The sequence below is a fragment of the Bufo bufo genome, chromosome 3, assembly GCF_905171765.1.
Source record: "Bufo bufo chromosome 3, aBufBuf1.1, whole genome shotgun sequence".
Classification (NCBI taxonomy): domain Eukaryota; kingdom Metazoa; phylum Chordata; class Amphibia; order Anura; family Bufonidae; genus Bufo; species Bufo bufo.
The window spans coordinates 397,060,588-397,079,806 of NC_053391.1; the positions used below are offsets into that span (position 1 = coordinate 397,060,588).

Sequence of the window (19,219 nt, forward strand, 5' to 3'; positions counted from 1 at the left end):
CCTTTCCGTTCTCCTGCTCCTAGACGGAGCAGGAGAACGGAAAGCCAGAACGGTGATGTGAACGAAGCCTAAATCAAATCAGAGTGTCTTTATTGGTCATAATAAGGAACATATTGTAACTGATATTACCTAATAGGGACTGTGGAAATTCATGGTAGCAACATAAGAAAGGTGGTAATGGCAGAACTTAATGACACCTAAACCTACCTATATGTATGCAGTGGTTGGCATATTATGGGTATGATAAATGTAATTATGAATGTTTAGTGACCATTCATAGAAGCTGATAAAATGGGGGTGAGGCATATTTTTGGAGAACTTGCACTATGCTACCTACAAGGGCCTTCATGGGTCACTGCGATGCGCACCGCTACCTTATGGACCCAAACCACTCTTCCTTATGGGGTGTCTGTCACTAGTGGGCATACCTTTTAGTGAAATAGTGCAAGAAATAACACCCATATTCAGTGTTGGACTGAGGTGCTTAGGGTACATCAGTAAAATATTTATATAAAGAGGGAGCAGTAGTAACTCATAAAACGTAACTTTTAATGTATAAATAAAAATGGGGAGTGAAATACAAAAATCCCCTGAAACACGAACCCACAATCCAAAGCAAAAATAAATAAATAAAAAAAATACACAGAATATACAGTGAGGAACAGAAGTATTTGAACACCCTGCGATTTTGCAAGTTCTCCCACTTAGAAATCATGGAGGGGTCTGAAATTCACAATGTAGATGCATTCTCACTCTGAGAGACAGAATAAAAAAATAAAAATTAAGGAAATCACATTGTATAATTTTTAAAGAATTTATTTGTCTTGCACTGCTGAACATAAGTACGGTATTTGTACACCTGAGAAAATCAGTGTTAATATTTGGTACAGAAGCCTTTGTTTGCAATTACAGAGGTCAAACATTTCCTGTAGTTCTTGACCAGGTTTGCACACACTGCAACAGGGATTTTGGCCCACTCCCCCACACAGATCTCCTCTAGATCTGTCAGGTTTTGGGGCTGTCGCTGAGCAACACGGAGTTTCAGCTCCCTCCAAAGATGTTCTATTGGATTTAGGTCTGGAGAATGGCTAGGCCACTCCAGAACCTTGATATGCTTCTTACGGAGCCACTCATTGGTTATTCTGGCTGTGTGCTTCGGGTGTCACCGCCGACCCTGGGAGAGATCTTAGAAGTTCAGATAGACAAAAGACTCAGGAGTCTATCTGACAGATCTCTCTTGTTTTCATTGTTGCTGACAGATTTCTACCCCTTCGCAGATGCTGCTCATTATCAGTCAGGTGGCTCTTCATATGTTCCGCCTCTCACTTGTTTACCTGGGGCTGATAGTTCTTCTGTGGAGTGCTCTGCTTGTGTGGTGGTTCTCCTGTTCCAGTTACATCTCAAGTTAAGTCCTTTTCCCTTTTCCTGGTGTGTCTGTTCTAACTAGGCCTCAGGGAGACACTAGCTCCTTCAGTTTGTAAGGAGCCGGTTGCCTTTTTCCCTGTTACCTAAGCTGAGGGTTTGGTGCAGTGTTTCAGCAGTCTCAGGTTCCTGTGCATGTGCATTTCTACCTTTGAGATTTTCACATGTTGTTAGCAGCTTAGGGAGAGTTTCAAGGATTGCTAGGAGGTGTCCTCTTTGTTCCCTAGGTTTGGGGCCTAGTCTGTTGTTGTTTAGTTGTGGTTCCCTTTGGTTGTCTTTCATTCCCCGTACTTTCCGTGACATTGTGTCGTTGTCATGTTGGAAGACCCAGCCACGACCCATATTCAATGCTCTGACTGAGAGAAGGAGGTTGTTGCTCAAAATCTCACAATAAATGGCCCCATGCATCCTCTCCTTAATACAGTGAAGTTGTCCTGTCCCCTTTGCAGAAAAGCACCCCCAAAGCATGATGTTACCACCCCCATGCTTCACAGTAGGGATGGTGTTCCTGGGATGCAACTCATCCTTCTTTTTCCTCCAAACACGACGAGTGAAGTTTAGACCAAAAAGTTCTACTTTGGTCTCATCTGACCACATGACTTTCTCCCATGCCTCCTCTGGATCATCCAGATGGTCATTGGCAAACTTCAGACGGGCTGGACATGTGATGACTTGAGCAGGAGAATCTTCCGTGCAATGCATGATTTGAAACCATGACGGCGTAGTGTTCTACGGACAGTGACCTTTGAAACTGTGGTCCCAGCTCTCTTCATGTCATTGACCAGCTCCTCCCTTGTAGTTCTGGGCTGATTCCTCACCTTTCTTATAATCAGTGATATCCCACGAGGTGAGATCTTGCATGGAGCCCCAGTCCGAGGGAGACTGACAGTCGTCTTTAGCCTCTTCCATTTTCTAACAGTTGATCTATTTTCAGCAAGCTGCTTGGCAATTGCCCTGTAGCCCTTTTCAGCCTTGTGGAGGTCCACAATTTTGTCTCTGGTGTCTTTTGACAGCTCTTTGGTCTTGCCCATGGTAGTAGTTGGCGTCTGACTGACTGTGGGGTGGACAGGTGTCTTTAAAGAGCTCAGACAGGTGCTACTAAGTTAGATTAATGAGTGGAGTAAAGGTGGACTTTTTAAAGCAACAGTAACAGGTCTTTGAGAGCCAGAATTCTTGCTGTTTCTCAGGTGTTCAAATACTCATGTTCAGCAGTGCAAGACAAATAAATTCTTTAAAAATCATAGAAGTGATTTCATGATTTTTAAAAAAAAATTCTGTCTCTCAGAGTGGGAATGCACCTTCAATGTGAATTTCAGACCCCTCCATGATTTCTAAGTGGGAGAACTTGCAAAATCGCAGGGTGTTCAAATACTTCTGTTCCTCACTGTATACACAAAATCACACTAAATAAGGGATGTAGGGTGGACTGGTAGAATATAGATAGATCTTACCAGGGGCGTAACTAGAAGTGACTGGGCCCCACAGCAAATATTTGTAAGGGCCCCACCAGCGCGCTTCGCACCTCCCTCCTCCTGTGTAAACCCCACTCCTTTGGCACAGTGTAGCGGTATACTGTATATTGTGTGGCACAGTGTAGCGGTATACTGTATATTGTGGGGCACAGTGTAGCGGTATACTGTATATTGTGTGGCACAGTGGATGCTATATGTGTATAACATAAACATATTTCATATGAAAACTTACAGTTACTTGACCCTTGGGGATCTCGGACACCACTTCAACACTTGGCCAGGGGCTCGGCGGAGCTGATGTTGTGCTTTATCCTAATGAGAAATATTTCATAATAAGGATTTGGAGAAGGGGCAGAGGGATAGCAGAGCAGGGAGAGGCTGGTGCTGCTACTAGGGGGTCATACCATGGGGGAGTAATAAAGCCCACTATAATGCCCCCCCCCCTCCAGTAGTAATAATTCTCCTTATAATGTGACAGAGCAAAAATACCCCCTTGTAATGCCCCCAGTTGAGCTAATGTCCCCATAGTGCCCCCATAATGTCCCAGTATATAATACCCCTATATAGTGCCCCCAGTAAATCCCCCCATAGTGCTCCTCTCCCCCTTTCCTGCTAGTGCCCCCCATAATGTACCAGTATAAAATGCCCCATATATAGTGCCCCAGTAGATGCCCCTCAGTGTCCGGCCTCTGATAGGCTGCCGGCCTAGTGTCCTCCATAATGCCCCCCAATAATGTGCCAGTAAGTGTCCCCATAGATGCCCCCCCATCATGTGCCAGTATCAAGTGCCTTTCCCCCCCCCCCCCCACATGTCCCAGTATCATAGTGCCATCTCCCCCCCCAATGTGCCAGTATCAAGTGCCTCTCTCCTTCCCACCCCCCATGTGCCAGTATCATAGTGCCAAACCCCCCCATGTGCCAGTATCAAGTGCCTCTCTCTTCCCCCCCATGTCCCAGTATCATAGTGCCATCTGCCCCCCCCAAAAAAGTGCCAGTATCAAGTGCCTCTCTCCCCCCATGTGCCAGTATCATAGTGCCAAACCCACCCATGTGCCAGTATCAAGTACCAACCCCCCCCCCCCCACATGCCAGTATCAAGTGCCTCTCTCCTCCCCCCCATGTCCCAGTATCATAGTGCCATCTCCCCCCCACAAAAAAAGTGCCAGTATCAAGTGCCTCTTTCCCTCCCCCCCCATGTGCCAGTATCAGCTGCCCCCCCCCCCCCCCCCCCCCATGTGCCAGTACTTAACCACAAGACCATAAGAGCTGCCTTGCTGCTGACTGGAAAAATATGAGACTTCTACTGTTATCCTTAGACATCTATACACATGACAGCTGCTCATATATAGAGATATAGCAGAGCTGAGTGTGCTGGGACACCTGTCATATAGAGATATAGCAGTGCTGGGTGTGTTGGGGCAGCTGTCATGTGTATAGATGTACACTTAGCCAGCTATAACAGTAGAAGTCTCATATTTTTTCAATCAATCAGTTGCAATGCAGCCTTTATGGCTGTGAGGGTAAATGCTTTGCCTCTGATACACTGATACATTGGAGGTTGTGGGTTCAAATCCCAGACACATCAGGAGACTTTAGGAGACAGTAAGATTAGATCACATTAGCGAGGGGGCCTGGTCAGCCGCTGCTGCTGTGAAGGGGCCCTGAACATTAAGATATTTAACTAACTTGAAAATAAACGGCTGCTTCCCCGGTAGTTACGCCACTGGATCTTACTGGTCCAATGATTCTGCACAGGGTAGACGTAGAGAAGATACCGGAGGGCATAACGGGATAACGGAGCGGCGCCCAGGGATAATAGTAAGTGCAGTGAGATCCCCGGGCGTCGCTCTCCATGTATGTATACTTAGTTCACATTGTCATAATGGGTGAAAGGTCCTCTTTAAAGTGCCGACACCTTCAGATTTATACTTTTTAACATTTATATAATTGAAGAACATTTTAGGGTTAGTTTTACTCTCTTTGGCAATTATTCTTTTGGGGTCTCTAGTTTGGCCGTTTTTATTAGTTTTTTACATGTTTTTTTTTTTTCCTTATAGTTTTTCAGTACTTCCGTGCTACCCTCCTGTTTTAGTGATTTATATGCTTTCTTTTTGTCATTTTTTGCTTTTTTTACAGTTCTATTTATCCACATTGGTTTCTTTTTGTTCCTTAACCTTTTATTCCCATACGGTATGTACCTCTCATAATGAGATTTTAGGATGCTTTTAAAGATTTCCCATTTTGTGGCTGTATTTTTATTTTTGAGGACTTTGTCCCAGTTAGTTAGGCCTATGGCCTCTCTTAGTTGGCTAAATTTAGCTTTTTTGAAGTTTGGTATTTTTGTTCCTCCCTGTAGAAACGCTCTTTTGAATAATAATTGGAAGGTTATTACTTTATAGTCACTATTTCCCAGGTGTCCCCCAACCTGCACGTCTGTTGTTCTGTCAGGCCTATTGATTAATACTAAGTCCAGTATGGCCGTCCCTCTAGTTGGGTCCTGAACCAGTTGGGAGAGGTAATTGTCTTTGGCTATTGCCAAGAACCTGTTTCCTTTATGAGATATACAAGTTTCAGTTTCACAGTCTATATCTGGGTAGTTGGTGTCGCCCATAATAACCACCTCATTATGATTTGCCGCCTAGTCTATCTCGTTTAGTAGTAGATTTTCTGTGGACTCTGGTATATTAGGTGGTTCATAGTAAACTCTTATTAGTAAATTATTATTGTTTTTAGCTCCATTTCTACCCACAGTGACTCCACATATTCATGTCCCTCACTTATATCTTCACGGAGTGTGGGCTTTAGACAAGACTTTACATAAAGGCAAACTCCTCCCCCTCTCCGGTTTTGACGATCCTTTCTAAACAGACTGTAACCTTGTACATTAACTGCCCAGTCATAGCTATCATCCAGCCATGTGTCAGTTATTCCCACTGTCATAGTCCTCCTCACACATCACTAATTCCAGTTCCCCAGTTTTATTAGTCAGGCTTCTGGCATTAGTATACATACATTTGAGAGGTTTATGTATATTTTTGACCCTACACCTTTCCTTCTGAACTGTTCTAGTCCCTCCTTCCATTTCTCCCCCAGTCCCACTACCTTGCCCCCGGTCTCTATGTGCACTATCTTCCCCTCCTATAATGTAATTTCCCCCCCCCCCCCCAGTCCCTAGTTTAAGCACTCCTCCAACCTTCTAGCCATCTTTCTCCCCAACACAGCTGCCCCTTCCCTATTGAGGTGCAGCCCGTCCCTACGATAGAGCCTGTAGCCGATAGAGAAGTCGGCCCAGTTCTCCAGGAACCCAAACCCCTCCTTACTACACCAGTTCTTGAGCCACTTGTTAATCTCCCTAATCTCCCACTGCCTTTCTTGTGTGGCCGGTGGTACAGGCAGTATTTCGGAAAATACTACCTTTGAGGTCCTTGCCCTAAGCTTTTGACCTAAATCCCCAAAATCATTTTTAAGGACTCTCCACCTACCTCTAACTTTGTCATTGTTCTGATATGGACCATGACGGCTGGATCTTCTCCAGCCCCTCCCAGTAAACTGTCAACCCGATCCGCGATGTGTCGAACTCTAGCTCCAGAAAGACAGCACACTGTTCGGCGATCACGGTCTTTGTGACAGATTGCCCTATCTGTTCCGCTAATAATGGAGTCTCCCACTACAAGCACCTGTCTGGCCTGCCCTGCTCTCCTGGTTCCCTGCTTACTGGAGCTGACTGGCAGAGGAAGTGTCCAGCTGCAGCAGTGCTGTCCCTGGACTGACATCCCCCTCATCTGCCAAACGTGCAAACTTGTTGGGGTGTGTCAGATCAGGGCTAGCCTCCCTGGCACTCCTCCCTCTACCCCGCTTTCTAACTGTTACCCAGCTAGCTACCTCACTTTCCTCAGCCTCCTCTCTGTCACCCTCCCCCTCATCTACCCCAAAGAGTGCTTGCTCGGTGAGAAGCAAACTCTTTTGCAAATTGTCAATGCCTCTCAGTGTTGCAACTTGCCCGTTTAGAGACTCGATTTGCGATTCCAAATGGGTAATTTGCTCATATCTTGAACAAAGATATACACCCTCGAACGGCTGTTCCAGGACTGCATATATCATGCAAGATGTGCACTGGACTGCGTTGTCAATTGTGCAACACATACTAAATGGGGATTACAATAGTAAAAAAGTAAAACAGTAAATATGATTTAGAATTAGACCCTCTCTGCTGTAGTTGAAGGACTACCTAGTATTAAGCCAACAACACACAAGGAAATTATATCCAACCTTAGTTTCCTGCTCCTTTTCTTTAACTCCACTTAATAAGAAGCCCACTTAGTACAGCAAGCCTCAGGAAGAGCAGGCTCTGGGAGAGTTCAGTGGTTCAAGTTATAGCACCTGATTGCCCAGGCCACTCCCCTTAATCAAGCAGAGAACAAAAAATGGCTTTAAATGGCATCACACAGCAGAGAAAGAATAGATATTTCTATTAGCATTTATATAATGCAGAATGTACACGGAAAGTATCAGTATTTTGTGGATCTGTGGTTTGCAGACCAAAATATAGATTAGGGGGCATTCACACAACTGTATGTATTTTGCGGCCCGTAAAACGCTGTGTGATGTCCATGTTGCATTCGTAGTTTTTGCTGACCCATGACTTCAGCATTTTGCCGCCAAAAATAGAGCATGGTCTATTATTTGTGAAAAGGACATACGGATGCAGAAAGCACACAGAAGACATCCGTATGTCCGTTCTGCAGAAGATAGAACATGTCCTATTCTTGGCCAGAAATGCATCACAGCCTTAATGAAGTCAATGGGTCTGCAAAAAAAAAAGATGCGACATGGACGTCACCCACGTTTTTTGGACCGCAAAATACATGTGAATGCTCCCTAAGGTTGTGTGCATGAAGCCTTAGTCTATATCAGTGGTGGCGAACCTATGGCACGGGTGCAAGAGGTGGTACTCAGAGCCCTCCCTGTGGGCACCAGTGCCCTGGAAAAAGTCTATGGTGTACCAATATGCCTTAGACTTTTCCTGCCATTCATCAGTGCAGGGCGCACTATGAACAGCACAGGCAGAGCATTGAATGTAGGCAGGCTATTATAGCTAAGTGATAAAGTACATGGAAGATATACTATATTGGACTGTAGTATTCAGGGTAAATTGCTATGTTGGCATTGTGCCATAAATAAGTGGGTTTTGGGTTGCATTTTGGGCTTTCGGTCTCTAAAAGGTTCACCATCACTGGTCTATATCAGGGATGCCCAACCTGCGGCCCTCCAGCTGTTGTAAAACTACAACTCCCAACATGCCCTGCTGTAGGCTGTCTGGGCATGATGGGAGTTGTAGTTTTGCAACAGCTGGAGGGCCGCAGGTTGGGCATCCCTGGTCTATATAATGGGTGTTTTCTCTTTGCTTTCCTTACTGGGCAGAATAATCCAGCAGAACACACAATTTTGCCACTTAAGCAGCAATGAAAACCTGATGGAATTAAGCCATGATACATGTCTGAACACAGGTAAAGCTGCAGCTGCCCTGAAGCCTGTGGGGTGTTGATTCCCAAATGAGATTGGACCCTATCATGTATAACCTTAAAAGCCTTTACTATAAAAAAAACAAAGCCATGGTAGATGACATCAGTTTTTTGGCTTTAAATGTATGGCTCCTGCTCACAGTTGTATTAAGGTTATTTGTTTAAAGGCCTCATGCACACGACCATATTTTGTATCAGTGTCCGATCCGCATTTTTTGCGGATTGCACACGGACCCATCCATTTCTATGGCTCCACACAAAAACAGACCGCACATGTCATCTGTGTCCTGTCTGTATCTGTGTGTCCGTTCCGCATAAAAGATAGAGCACAAAATAGATTTGGTGCTTATAAGGCCTTAGTGAGTGTTAGGGCTCATGCACACAAACATATTTTCTTTCTGGGTCCTTTCCGGGTTTGTTTGGTGGACCGTATGCGGAATAATTAATTTCAATGGGTTCTCAAAAAAAAACGTAAGTTACTCCATGTGCATTCCGTTTCTGTATGTCCGTTACGCAAAAAACTAGACCATGTCCTATTATTGTCCACATTGCGGACATGGATAGTACTGTTCTATTTGGGGCCAGCTGTTTCGTTCTTCAAAATACGGAATGCACACTGTATTTTTTGCAGACCGCAAAACACATGCGGTCGTGTACATGAGCCCTTAGGATGATGTTGAAGCGGGGGCAAAATTTAGGCTGGAATTGCAACTTCAGTGTTTGGCACAAGTTTTTAAGCCAAACACAGGAATGTAAAGGGGGAGTGGAAGCATAGGTCCTTTATTTTCCTTCCAAATATTGCATGTGTGATTCCATCATTGAGATGTTGTCTCATCAGGACAACCCCTACCCATATGCCTTATTAGAGATAGGGTTGCCATGATACCAGAATTTGAATGTCAATTTCGATAACAGGTAAAGTATCAAGATACTCGATACCCTGCAAAAATATAAAGTCCATCTCACCCCTACAGCCTCCTTGATTCCTACACTATCACTCGCAGCCTCATTGATCCCTGCAGCCTTCTCAGCTCCTGAGCTTTCACCCAGCTCCAATGACATAGACATGCAGCCTCAACACACCCACCATATTGAAGATCCACCACACCCACCGTAGTAAAGATCCACCACACACACACACACACCATAGTAAAGATCCACCACACACACACACACCCACCATAGTAAAGATCCACCACACACACACCATAGTAAAGATCCACCACACCCACCATAGTAAAAATCCACCACACACACCCACCCACCATAGTAAAGATCCACCACACACACACCCACCCACCCACCATAGTAAAGATCCACCACAAAGTAAAGATCCACCACACACACACCATAGTAAAGATCCACCACACACACACACCATAGTAAAGATCCACCACACACACCCACCCACCATAGTAAAGATCCACCACACACACACACCCACCATAATAAAGATCCACCACACACACCCACACACCATAGTAAAGATCCACCACACACACACACACCCACACACCATAGTAAAGATCCACCACACCCACCCACCATAGTAAAGATCCACCACTAAGTAAAAATCCACCACACCCACCCACCATAGTAAAGATCCACCACACCCACCATAGTAAAGATCCACCACACACACACACCCACCATAGTAAAGATCCACCACACACACACCCACACACCATAGTAAAGATCCACCACACACACACCATAGTAAAGATCCACCACACACACACCCACACACCATAGTAAAGATCCACCACACACACACCCACACACCATAGTAAAGATCCACCACACACACACCCACACACCATAGTAAAGATCCACCACACACACCCACCCACCATAGTAAAGATCCACCACACCCACACACCATAGTAAAGATCCACCACACACACACCCACACACCATAGTAAAGATCCACCACACACCCACACACCATAGTAAAGATCCACCACACACCCACACACCATAGTAAAGATCCACCACACACACACCATAGTAAAGATCCACCACACACACACCCACACACCATAGTAAAGATCCACCACACACACACCCACCATAGTAAAGATCCACCACACACACACCCACACACCATAGTAAAGATCCACCACACACACACCCACACAACCATAGTAAAGATCCACCACACACACACCATAGTAAAGATCCACCACACACACACCATAGTAAAGATCCACCACACACACACACACACACCCACACACCATAGTAAAGATCCACCACACACACACACACACACCCACACACCATAGTAAAGATCCACCACACACACACACACACCATAGTAAAGATCCACCACACACACACACACCATAGTAAAGATCCACCACACACACACACACCATAATAAAGATCCACCACACACACACCCACCATAATAAAGATCCATGACACCCACCATAGTGAAGATCCATGACACCCACCATAGTGAAGATCCATGACACCCACCATAGTGAAGATCCATGACACCCACCATAGTGAAGATCCATGACACCCACCATAGTGAAGATCCATGACACCCACCACAGTGAAGATCCATGACACCCACCATAGTGAAGATCCATGACACCCACCATAGTGAAGATCCATGACACCCACCATAGTGAAGATCCATGACACCCACCATAGTGAAGATCCATGACACCCACCATAGTGAAGATCCACCACACACACACACCCACCATAGTGAAGATCCATGACACCCACCATAGTGAAGATCCATGACACCCACCATAGTGAAGATCCATGACACCCACCATAGTGAAGATCCATGACACCCACCATAGTGAAGATCCATGACACCCACCATAGTGAAGATCCATGACACCCACCATACAGGGCCGTCTTTAATATTGATTGGACCCTGGGCAAAAATTTACTTGGGCCCCCTGGATCCCGCCTTCCCACACCTTAGGCAATCACGCCAGTATATAGTAGAGCAGTATAGCACCCCACACTATACAGTACCCCACAGTATATAGTAGAGCAGTATAGTAGCCCACAGTATACAGCACCTCACAGTTTACAACACCTCACTGTATACAGCACCCCAAACTATACACGATACAGCCCCCCACACTATACAGTACAGAAGTATAGCACTCCACACTATACCGCACCCACAGTATACAGACCCCCACACAGTACACAGGCCCCAACAGTATACAGCCCCCCACACTATACAGGCCCCCCCACAGTATACAGCCCACCACACAGTATACAGCCCACCACACAGTATACAGGCCCCCACACAGTATACAGGCCCCCACACAGTATACAGGCCCCCACACAGTATACAGCCCACCACACAGTATACAGCCCACCACACAGTATACAGGCCCCCACACAGTATACAGCCCCCCACACAGTATACAGCCCCCCACACAGTATACAGCCCCCCACACAGTATACAGCAGTTTACAGTATATTAACATAACAGCCCCTGTCACCTTTTTCTGATGTAATCTTCACACAAAAAAGCTCCAACACTCCTGGTAGGACCTGTGATGACCTCATAGCCATGTGACCAGTAATTGGTAGGTTACTGGTCACATGGTGATGATGTCATTAAGGTCCTGATCACAACTTTAACACAGTACGAGCATGATGCCTGGAGTGCCGGCAGGCATGGCATGGCAGCACCCCCTGTGTAGCTGACAGCTTGACACCCGGGGCAGTAGCTAGCAGGGCTCAAGAGGCAGCTGCCTTGGGCCCCCTAGGAGCAACTGGGCCCGGGGCAGCTGCCCCTTTTGCCCCTTGGTAAAGACGGCCCTGCCACCATAGTGAAGATCCACCACACACACACCCACCATAGTAAAGATCCACCACACACACACACCCACCCACCATAGTAAAGATCCACCACACACACCCACCCACCATAGTAAAGATCCACCACACACACCCACCCACCATAGTAAAGATCCACCACACACACACACCATAGTGAAGATCCATGACACCCACCATAGTGAAGATCCATGACACCCACCATAGTGAAGATCCATGACACCCACCATAGTGAAGATCCATGACACCCACCATAGTGAAGATCCATGACACACACACACACCATAGTGAAGATCTACTACACACACACACCCACCATAGCAAAGATACATTGCACACAGTAGAGCTCACCGACTGCAGCAGCGGACACTTGTTAGTGCTCACTGTACATAGGCTGTAGCCGTAACATGCATGCACTATGTTCTCTTATAGGGACTTCTACTAAGCTGCGCAATAGCTTAGCAACCTTGGTATTGAACTGGACATAATACCCTATATTAGGCAATATGGACATCATGGGGGATGCTTTTCTCCTTAGACCCACCTCAAACTGACTATCTGCATAGCTGTGGTTACCTGTAGATGGGAATCTGAAGATCAATGTACCTTGTTATAATATCCTATACAGGTATATGTGTATCGCTTGTAGACCAAAAAGTTTACCTGAGGCTCTTTGAGTGAAATATGAACAACCCCATTCATACTAAAAATGAATAAGGCTAGAACTATGACCTATGATTACTGTAGGGAAAATGTACAATATAAATACCAAAAAGGTTCACTCGGGTTATCAGCTATTACTATAGTGGCCTGTGGGCAGACTTGTATTGGGTTCACGGGTATTGTATAATTTGTAGCAGCTTCTGATAAAGTAATAAAATAATCATTAGGACAAATATTTCAGTGATAATTAAGGCAAATGTAAAAAAGGCAATAACTTTAATGACTCCTGTCTGAGGTAACATTTATAATACACAAAGCTTCCATAGAGAAGAGCTGTACTTCTTCATGAATCCGCTTTCTTCTCTTCACTTATTCCAGCTGAAATTTGCAGACTTTGGAGATGCTTATCCAGATCATCTACATTAACGTCCTCTAAACTCTCCAGAAATTTGCTGCCTGCACATAGCTTCCCGGTTAGAGGGTCGACCACTCTGCCGACTTGAAAAATTATTTCAGACAGTTCATGCGTGACGTGCTTGCTTCTTCTTTCAGGTAAGGCTTTCAGCAGCACAACATCACCTACTGTGCACTTCTCCTCTGCATCGTGAGCAAAGTAAGTCTTCCTCTTGTTGTAGTACTAGAATAAAAGAAAGGACAATAAGTTTCCTTTACGTATGTACATGCACTAATACAGGTGGAGAGCCAGAACTAGTACGGTAGAATTCTAAGGGTTAAAGGGGTTATCCCACTTTGCGTTTTCATACTCACCTGCTGCCACCGCGTGTTCACTTCCTGGATTCTGGCTGGGGGCGGGCTTCATCTTGATTGAAGTCTTCTCCCGGCCGGGCCGCGCGCTGGACTGAACGCGCACGCTGCCGCGCATGCGCAATGCGACTTATTTCTGGCCAGTATAGTACAGAGCCGGCGTGCGCGTTCGCATCTCTGTACTATTCTGGCCGGGAAGAAGTCACAGTCGCGCATGCGCGGCAGCGTGCGCGTTCAGGACAGCGAGTGGCCCGGCCGGGAGAAAAGAAGAAGTCTTCTGGGCAAGCGCGACCATCGGGATTTTGCGGAAGAGCGGTGGTCGTAACCAGGGGAGACCGAGTCACAACAATGAGGTAAGTGGGGATGAATTTTCTCCTAATCGGTGGGAATTTGTTAATAAAGTATATTTACAAAAATGATCACTGTCAAATCATTAACAGATTTAACAGTGATCATTATGATGGGATAACCCCTTTAAGTAAAGCAACACCCTGAGGGAGGTTCATAAAGCATTTAAAAACACTAGCAAAAGGAAATAAAAAAAAGTGTGAAGGTTAGGTAGGGTGCTGTTAAAGGCCATGTACACATTTGGAGGCATTTTCTTTTTATTATTGCATTGTACTCATTATTAGGCAAAAAAACTTTTTTTCAACTAGTCCATTAAATACACTGCTCAAAAAAAATAAAGGGAACACAAAAATAACATCCTAGATCTGAGTTAATTAAATATTCTTCTGAAATACTTTGTTCTTTACATAGTTGAATGTGCTGACAACAAAATCACACAAAAATTAAAAAATGGAAATCAAATTTTTCAACCCATGGAGGTCTGGATTTGGAGTCCCACTCAAAATTAAAGTGGAAAAACACACTACAGGCTGATCCAACTTTGATGTAATGTCCTTAAAACAAGTCAAAATGAGGCTCAGTAGTGTGTGTGGCCTCCACGTGCCTGTATGACCTCCCTACAACGCCTGTGCATGCTCCTGATGAGGTGGCGGATGGTCTCCTGAGGGATCTCCTCCCAGACCTGGACTAAAGCATCTGCCAACTCCTGGACAGTCTGTGGTGCAACGTGACGTTGGTGGATAGAGCGAGACATGATGTCCCAGATGTGCTCAATTGGATTCAGGTCTGGGGAACGGGCGGGCCAGTCCATAGCATCAATGCCTTCGTCTTGCAGGAACTGCTGACACACTCCAGCCACATGAAGTCTAGCATTGTCTTGCATTAGGAGGAACCCAGCGCCAACCGCACCAGCATATGGTCTCACAAGGGGTCTGAGGATCTCATCTCGGTACCTAATGGCAGTCAGGCTATCTCTGGCGAGCACATGGAGGGCTGTGCAGCCCTCCAAAGAAATGCCACCCCACACCATTACTGACCCAATGCCAAAACGGTCATGCTGGAGGATGTTGCAGGCAGCAGAACGTTCTCCACGGCGTCTCCAGACTCTGTCACGTCTGTCACATGTGCTCAGTGTGAACCTGCTTTCATCTGTGAAGAGCACAGGGCGCCAGTGGCGAATTTGTCAATCTTGGTGTTCTCTGGCAAATGCCAAACGTCCTGCACGGTGTTGGGCTGTAAGCCCAACCCCTACCTGTGGACGTCGGGCCCTCATATCACCCTCATGGAGTCTGTTTCTGACCGTTTGAGCAGACACATGCACATTTGTGGCCTGCTGGAGGTCATTTTGCAGGGCTCTGGCAGTGCTCCTCCTGTTCCTCCTTGCACAAAGGCGGAGGTAGCGGTCCTGCTGCTGGGTTGTTGCCCTCCTACGGCCTCCTCCACGTCTCCTGATGTACTGGCCTGTCTCCTGGTAGCGCCTCCATGCTCTGGACACTACGCTGACAGACACAGCAAACCTTCTTGCCACAGCTCGCATTGATGTGCCATCCTGGATAAGCTGCACTACCTGAGCCACTTGTGTGGGCTGTAGACTCCGTCTCATGCTACCACTAGAGTGAAAGCACCGCCAGCATTCAAAAGTGACCAAAACATCAGCCAGGAAGCATAGGAACTGAGAAGTGGTCTGTGATCACCACCTGCAGAACCACTCCTTTATTGAGGGTGTCTTGCTAATTGCCTATAATTTCCACCTGTTGTCTATCCCATTTGCACAACAGCATGTGAAATTGATTGTCACTCAGTGTTGCTTCCTAAGTGGACAGTTTGATTTCACAGAAGTGTGATTGACTTGGAGTTACATTGTGTTGTTTAAGTGTTCCCTTTATTTTTTTGAGCAGTGTATAAGCAATAAACATATTACATATCGCCACGTCCGAAAGAGTCCAAACTATTAAAATATAAAAAAATATCTCCTATGTAGTGAAAGCTGTAACACGAAAAAAAGATAAAGAATGCGCGATTCGCTTGTCCCCCCAAAAAAATAGGTTAGGACTGTTCTATTATGGGCTGGACGTTCCATAAAATGCGGAACGCACACAGCTTTTTTGGCGTTTTATTTTTTTCACGTGGTATTGAATGGTATTGAGTATCGCAATATTTTTATGGTATCGAAATTGACTCAAAATGTTGGCATCGTGACAACCCTAGCCAGCATATCTCTATTTAAATGACTTTCTTCTGGCCAGTACACTTTAGATTTCCACCAGTGAGGAGCAGCGATAGAATAACACAAATATCCTAATGTATCATGAGCAAATAATAGTAATAATATCTGAAGAGAAAGAACACAAAAGCTGCACCTACCTTGAGCAAGTAGGAATCCAGCACCATCCTCGTCACCCTTACTTTAGCCGTCTTTTTCATCTTTGTTCCGATCACTTTTCCTACAATCCATCTGGCGTGAACAGAGGTGCGCACAACCGACATGGCGATAATTAAGGGCACCTAAACCAGGAGAGACCGTTCATAGTGAATTACACATTCCACGCCCACTACTATTTCAGAACTGACATGTCCACTAATGCCTTTACATTTAAAGGGGTCGTCAGCGAGTTCTAGAAATTAGCCGAAAAGGCCATACAAAATAAAAACAACCATTACTCACCTGTGATAATCCGTCGCCTCTTTCCTGCAGCAATGATGTGTTGTGCATCCATGTGACCAATGCAGCCAGTCAGTGGCCTCAGCGGTCTCATGCTATAGACACAAGCATCACCACTGAAGTAACTGACTAGCTGTAGGGCACATGATGGCTGAAGCAAGGTGAGCAAACTCTGGAGTGGTGGGGCATTTAGGTTATTTTCACACCAGTGTGTTCAGTCTGGGAAACATGCTCTGTGTGACAGCTGCATTTCCCGCTCCACAGAACCAACCTCACAGCATCCTAATCATTTAGGATTCTGTGAGTTGCTGCCTGACCTCGGTGCTACTCTGCCATGTGAAGGCATTATGGCAGTAGGCTGCGAGTTTGGGTCAGTGAAGCAGTGTTTGGTCTGGGAAATCCGGCCATCACACGGAGCATGTTTCCCGGACTGAACGCACTCCTGTCAATCTGGTCTTAACAAATGGTTGTTTTTGTTTTGACGGCATAACCTGTTCTGCGGTTAGCTTCAGGAAACCCTTTAAACCATTACATACCTTGTGCCACTGATAAAACAAACAATATATAATCAAAATTTGGGATCGCCATAATTGTGATAATCCACGGAATAGAAATAACAACTGGAATAAAGGAAAACTGGCTTCAAATTCCACCTTTTATTTTCCAAAGGACAAAATCTAATTGGTTGCTATGGGCAACTAAGACAGTTTTCCTTTATATCGGTTTTTACAAATAAATAGAGCTCTGGCCTATAATAGCCACAGTGGAGAAGCGTGTGACCACACGTGACAACGGGGCAGAACTTCTGATAAAGACATAAGTTTATTATACTCAAGTTTCCAATGCATTTCTTAAGATCTGCCTGAAGTAGCCAATCCCCTTACAGGAGATATCCAGGACTAATAAAGACCTCCCAGAGTGGCCGACTCCTGGTCCCCACCACTGGGTTTGGTCGCTATCGATCCCAGGCTCTTCCTCTCTCTCCAGCGCTGAAAACATCTGTCAATGGGGTGGGGGACATGACCGCTGCCACCAATCACAGGCCACAGCGGTGACCTGGTCCTCTTCTGTCACAATTGGTCATGTAACACAAGGGGACCAGTTCACTGCAGCAGCCTGTGATTGGTGACAGCAGTCACTTGTCCCCCACCCCATTGACAGATGTTTTCAGCGCTGGAGAGAGAGGAAGAGCCCGGGATCGATAGCGACCAAACCTAGTGGTGGGGACCAGGTAAGTATGATCACCACCATGGGGGGCACTCTATTGGTCTTGAATAACCCCTTTTAGGAGATTTTATTTATATTTTCAGCTATTATTCCTTATGAAGGATGGAAGTGGCAGAGCTGAAACTGTAGCTAATGAAACCATGTCAGTCTTCATAGGTGGGCTTTTCCTCTTGTATCTATAACTGAACATCCACCCTGTGGACAAGCCCTTTAAGCCACTATTATAGAATTACAGCCGAGCAGCTGCTTACAGAAATACACATTACGAGAGCTCATAGACAATGAGAAAATGACTGGCTTTTTAAGGACATATGGTCGCAGCAATGTATGAGGCAGGAGAGGACGCCACACTACCAGAGGCTGATACACTGTAACATACAGGACGCACACCACTATACCATTCCTGTCTGCCTGCCACTCACCTCCAGCCGCCACTTCCTGTCCCTCCGACCTCTGTCGCATAGATGACGTCAGCGGCATCTATGGCCCCGCATTTAGCTAGAGAGACCATTACATAGCAGCTTGCCCACAGCGCCCTCTGCTGGCGTCATGATGTTTTACATTTAGAAACCTGCGGCGCAATGAACTTTATGGAAGTGTATTGTTTCATGTAAAGAGAACAGATGTGGTAGCAGTCACACGGCTGTAATTCAGTTCCATGTTATATTTGGGTTGTTTTATATGGATAACAGACTGGATGTTATAGTGTTCATAGATGCCAACCTGCAAGCCATGCACAGTGATACTGGAGCTGTGGGGACTGGCACAAATGTTCAAAAGCCCAAGGAGGGAGAATATCAGCAGTGCGCTGTGCCAATAAGTTAAACACTAAGCTATGCCTCAACTCAACCCAGTTCCCATCTATAGATGCCCAATCCCACCCAGTACCCCTTGTGCCTCCTTCACTATAGAATGCCCCATTAGTGCCCCCCACATTGTAGTGCTGCCCCCTTAGTGCTCCAATTACAAAAATGTTGCTCCCTTAGTGCCACCTTAACACATAATCACGTGCATGTATGTGATTGACGTTAGGGGGTTGTATGGAGGGGGCTCACACGCTGTGCTCCATACGTGGTGGATGCCGGCTGCATAATACAGCTGACACCTGATGGCAGTGACAGAGACTGGAGAAAACACCAATTCCAGTCATTTAACCCATCAGATGCTGCTGCCACTTGCGACCTCTGCATCTGTAGGGTTAGCGCCCTTGCACTCGACCGTACGCCCTTCGTGAGCCCGTGAGCGGGCCATATGTCTCGGAGCGGCATCAATCATGCGCACGGGAGTACACAGCATCATAGATTACATCGGGCACC

At 45.9% G+C, this 19,219-nt stretch overlaps 1 protein-coding gene across 1 annotated transcript; it reads right to left on the reverse strand.

Moving 5' to 3' along the window:
• Positions 1-13,161: 13,161 nt before the first annotated feature.
• MRPS17 (mitochondrial ribosomal protein S17) lies at positions 13,162-18,394 on the reverse strand. The gene is made up of 3 exons (XM_040421949.1): positions 18,326-18,394; positions 16,379-16,519; positions 13,162-13,538 (listed from the first exon to the last, which is right to left on the reverse strand). Exons 2-3 carry the CDS (start codon positions 16,499-16,501, stop codon positions 13,245-13,247), a joined length of 417 nt encoding a protein of 138 aa, XP_040277883.1. The 5' UTR covers positions 16,502-16,519; positions 18,326-18,394; the 3' UTR covers positions 13,162-13,244.
• Between the last annotated feature and the right edge of the window lie 825 nt (positions 18,395-19,219).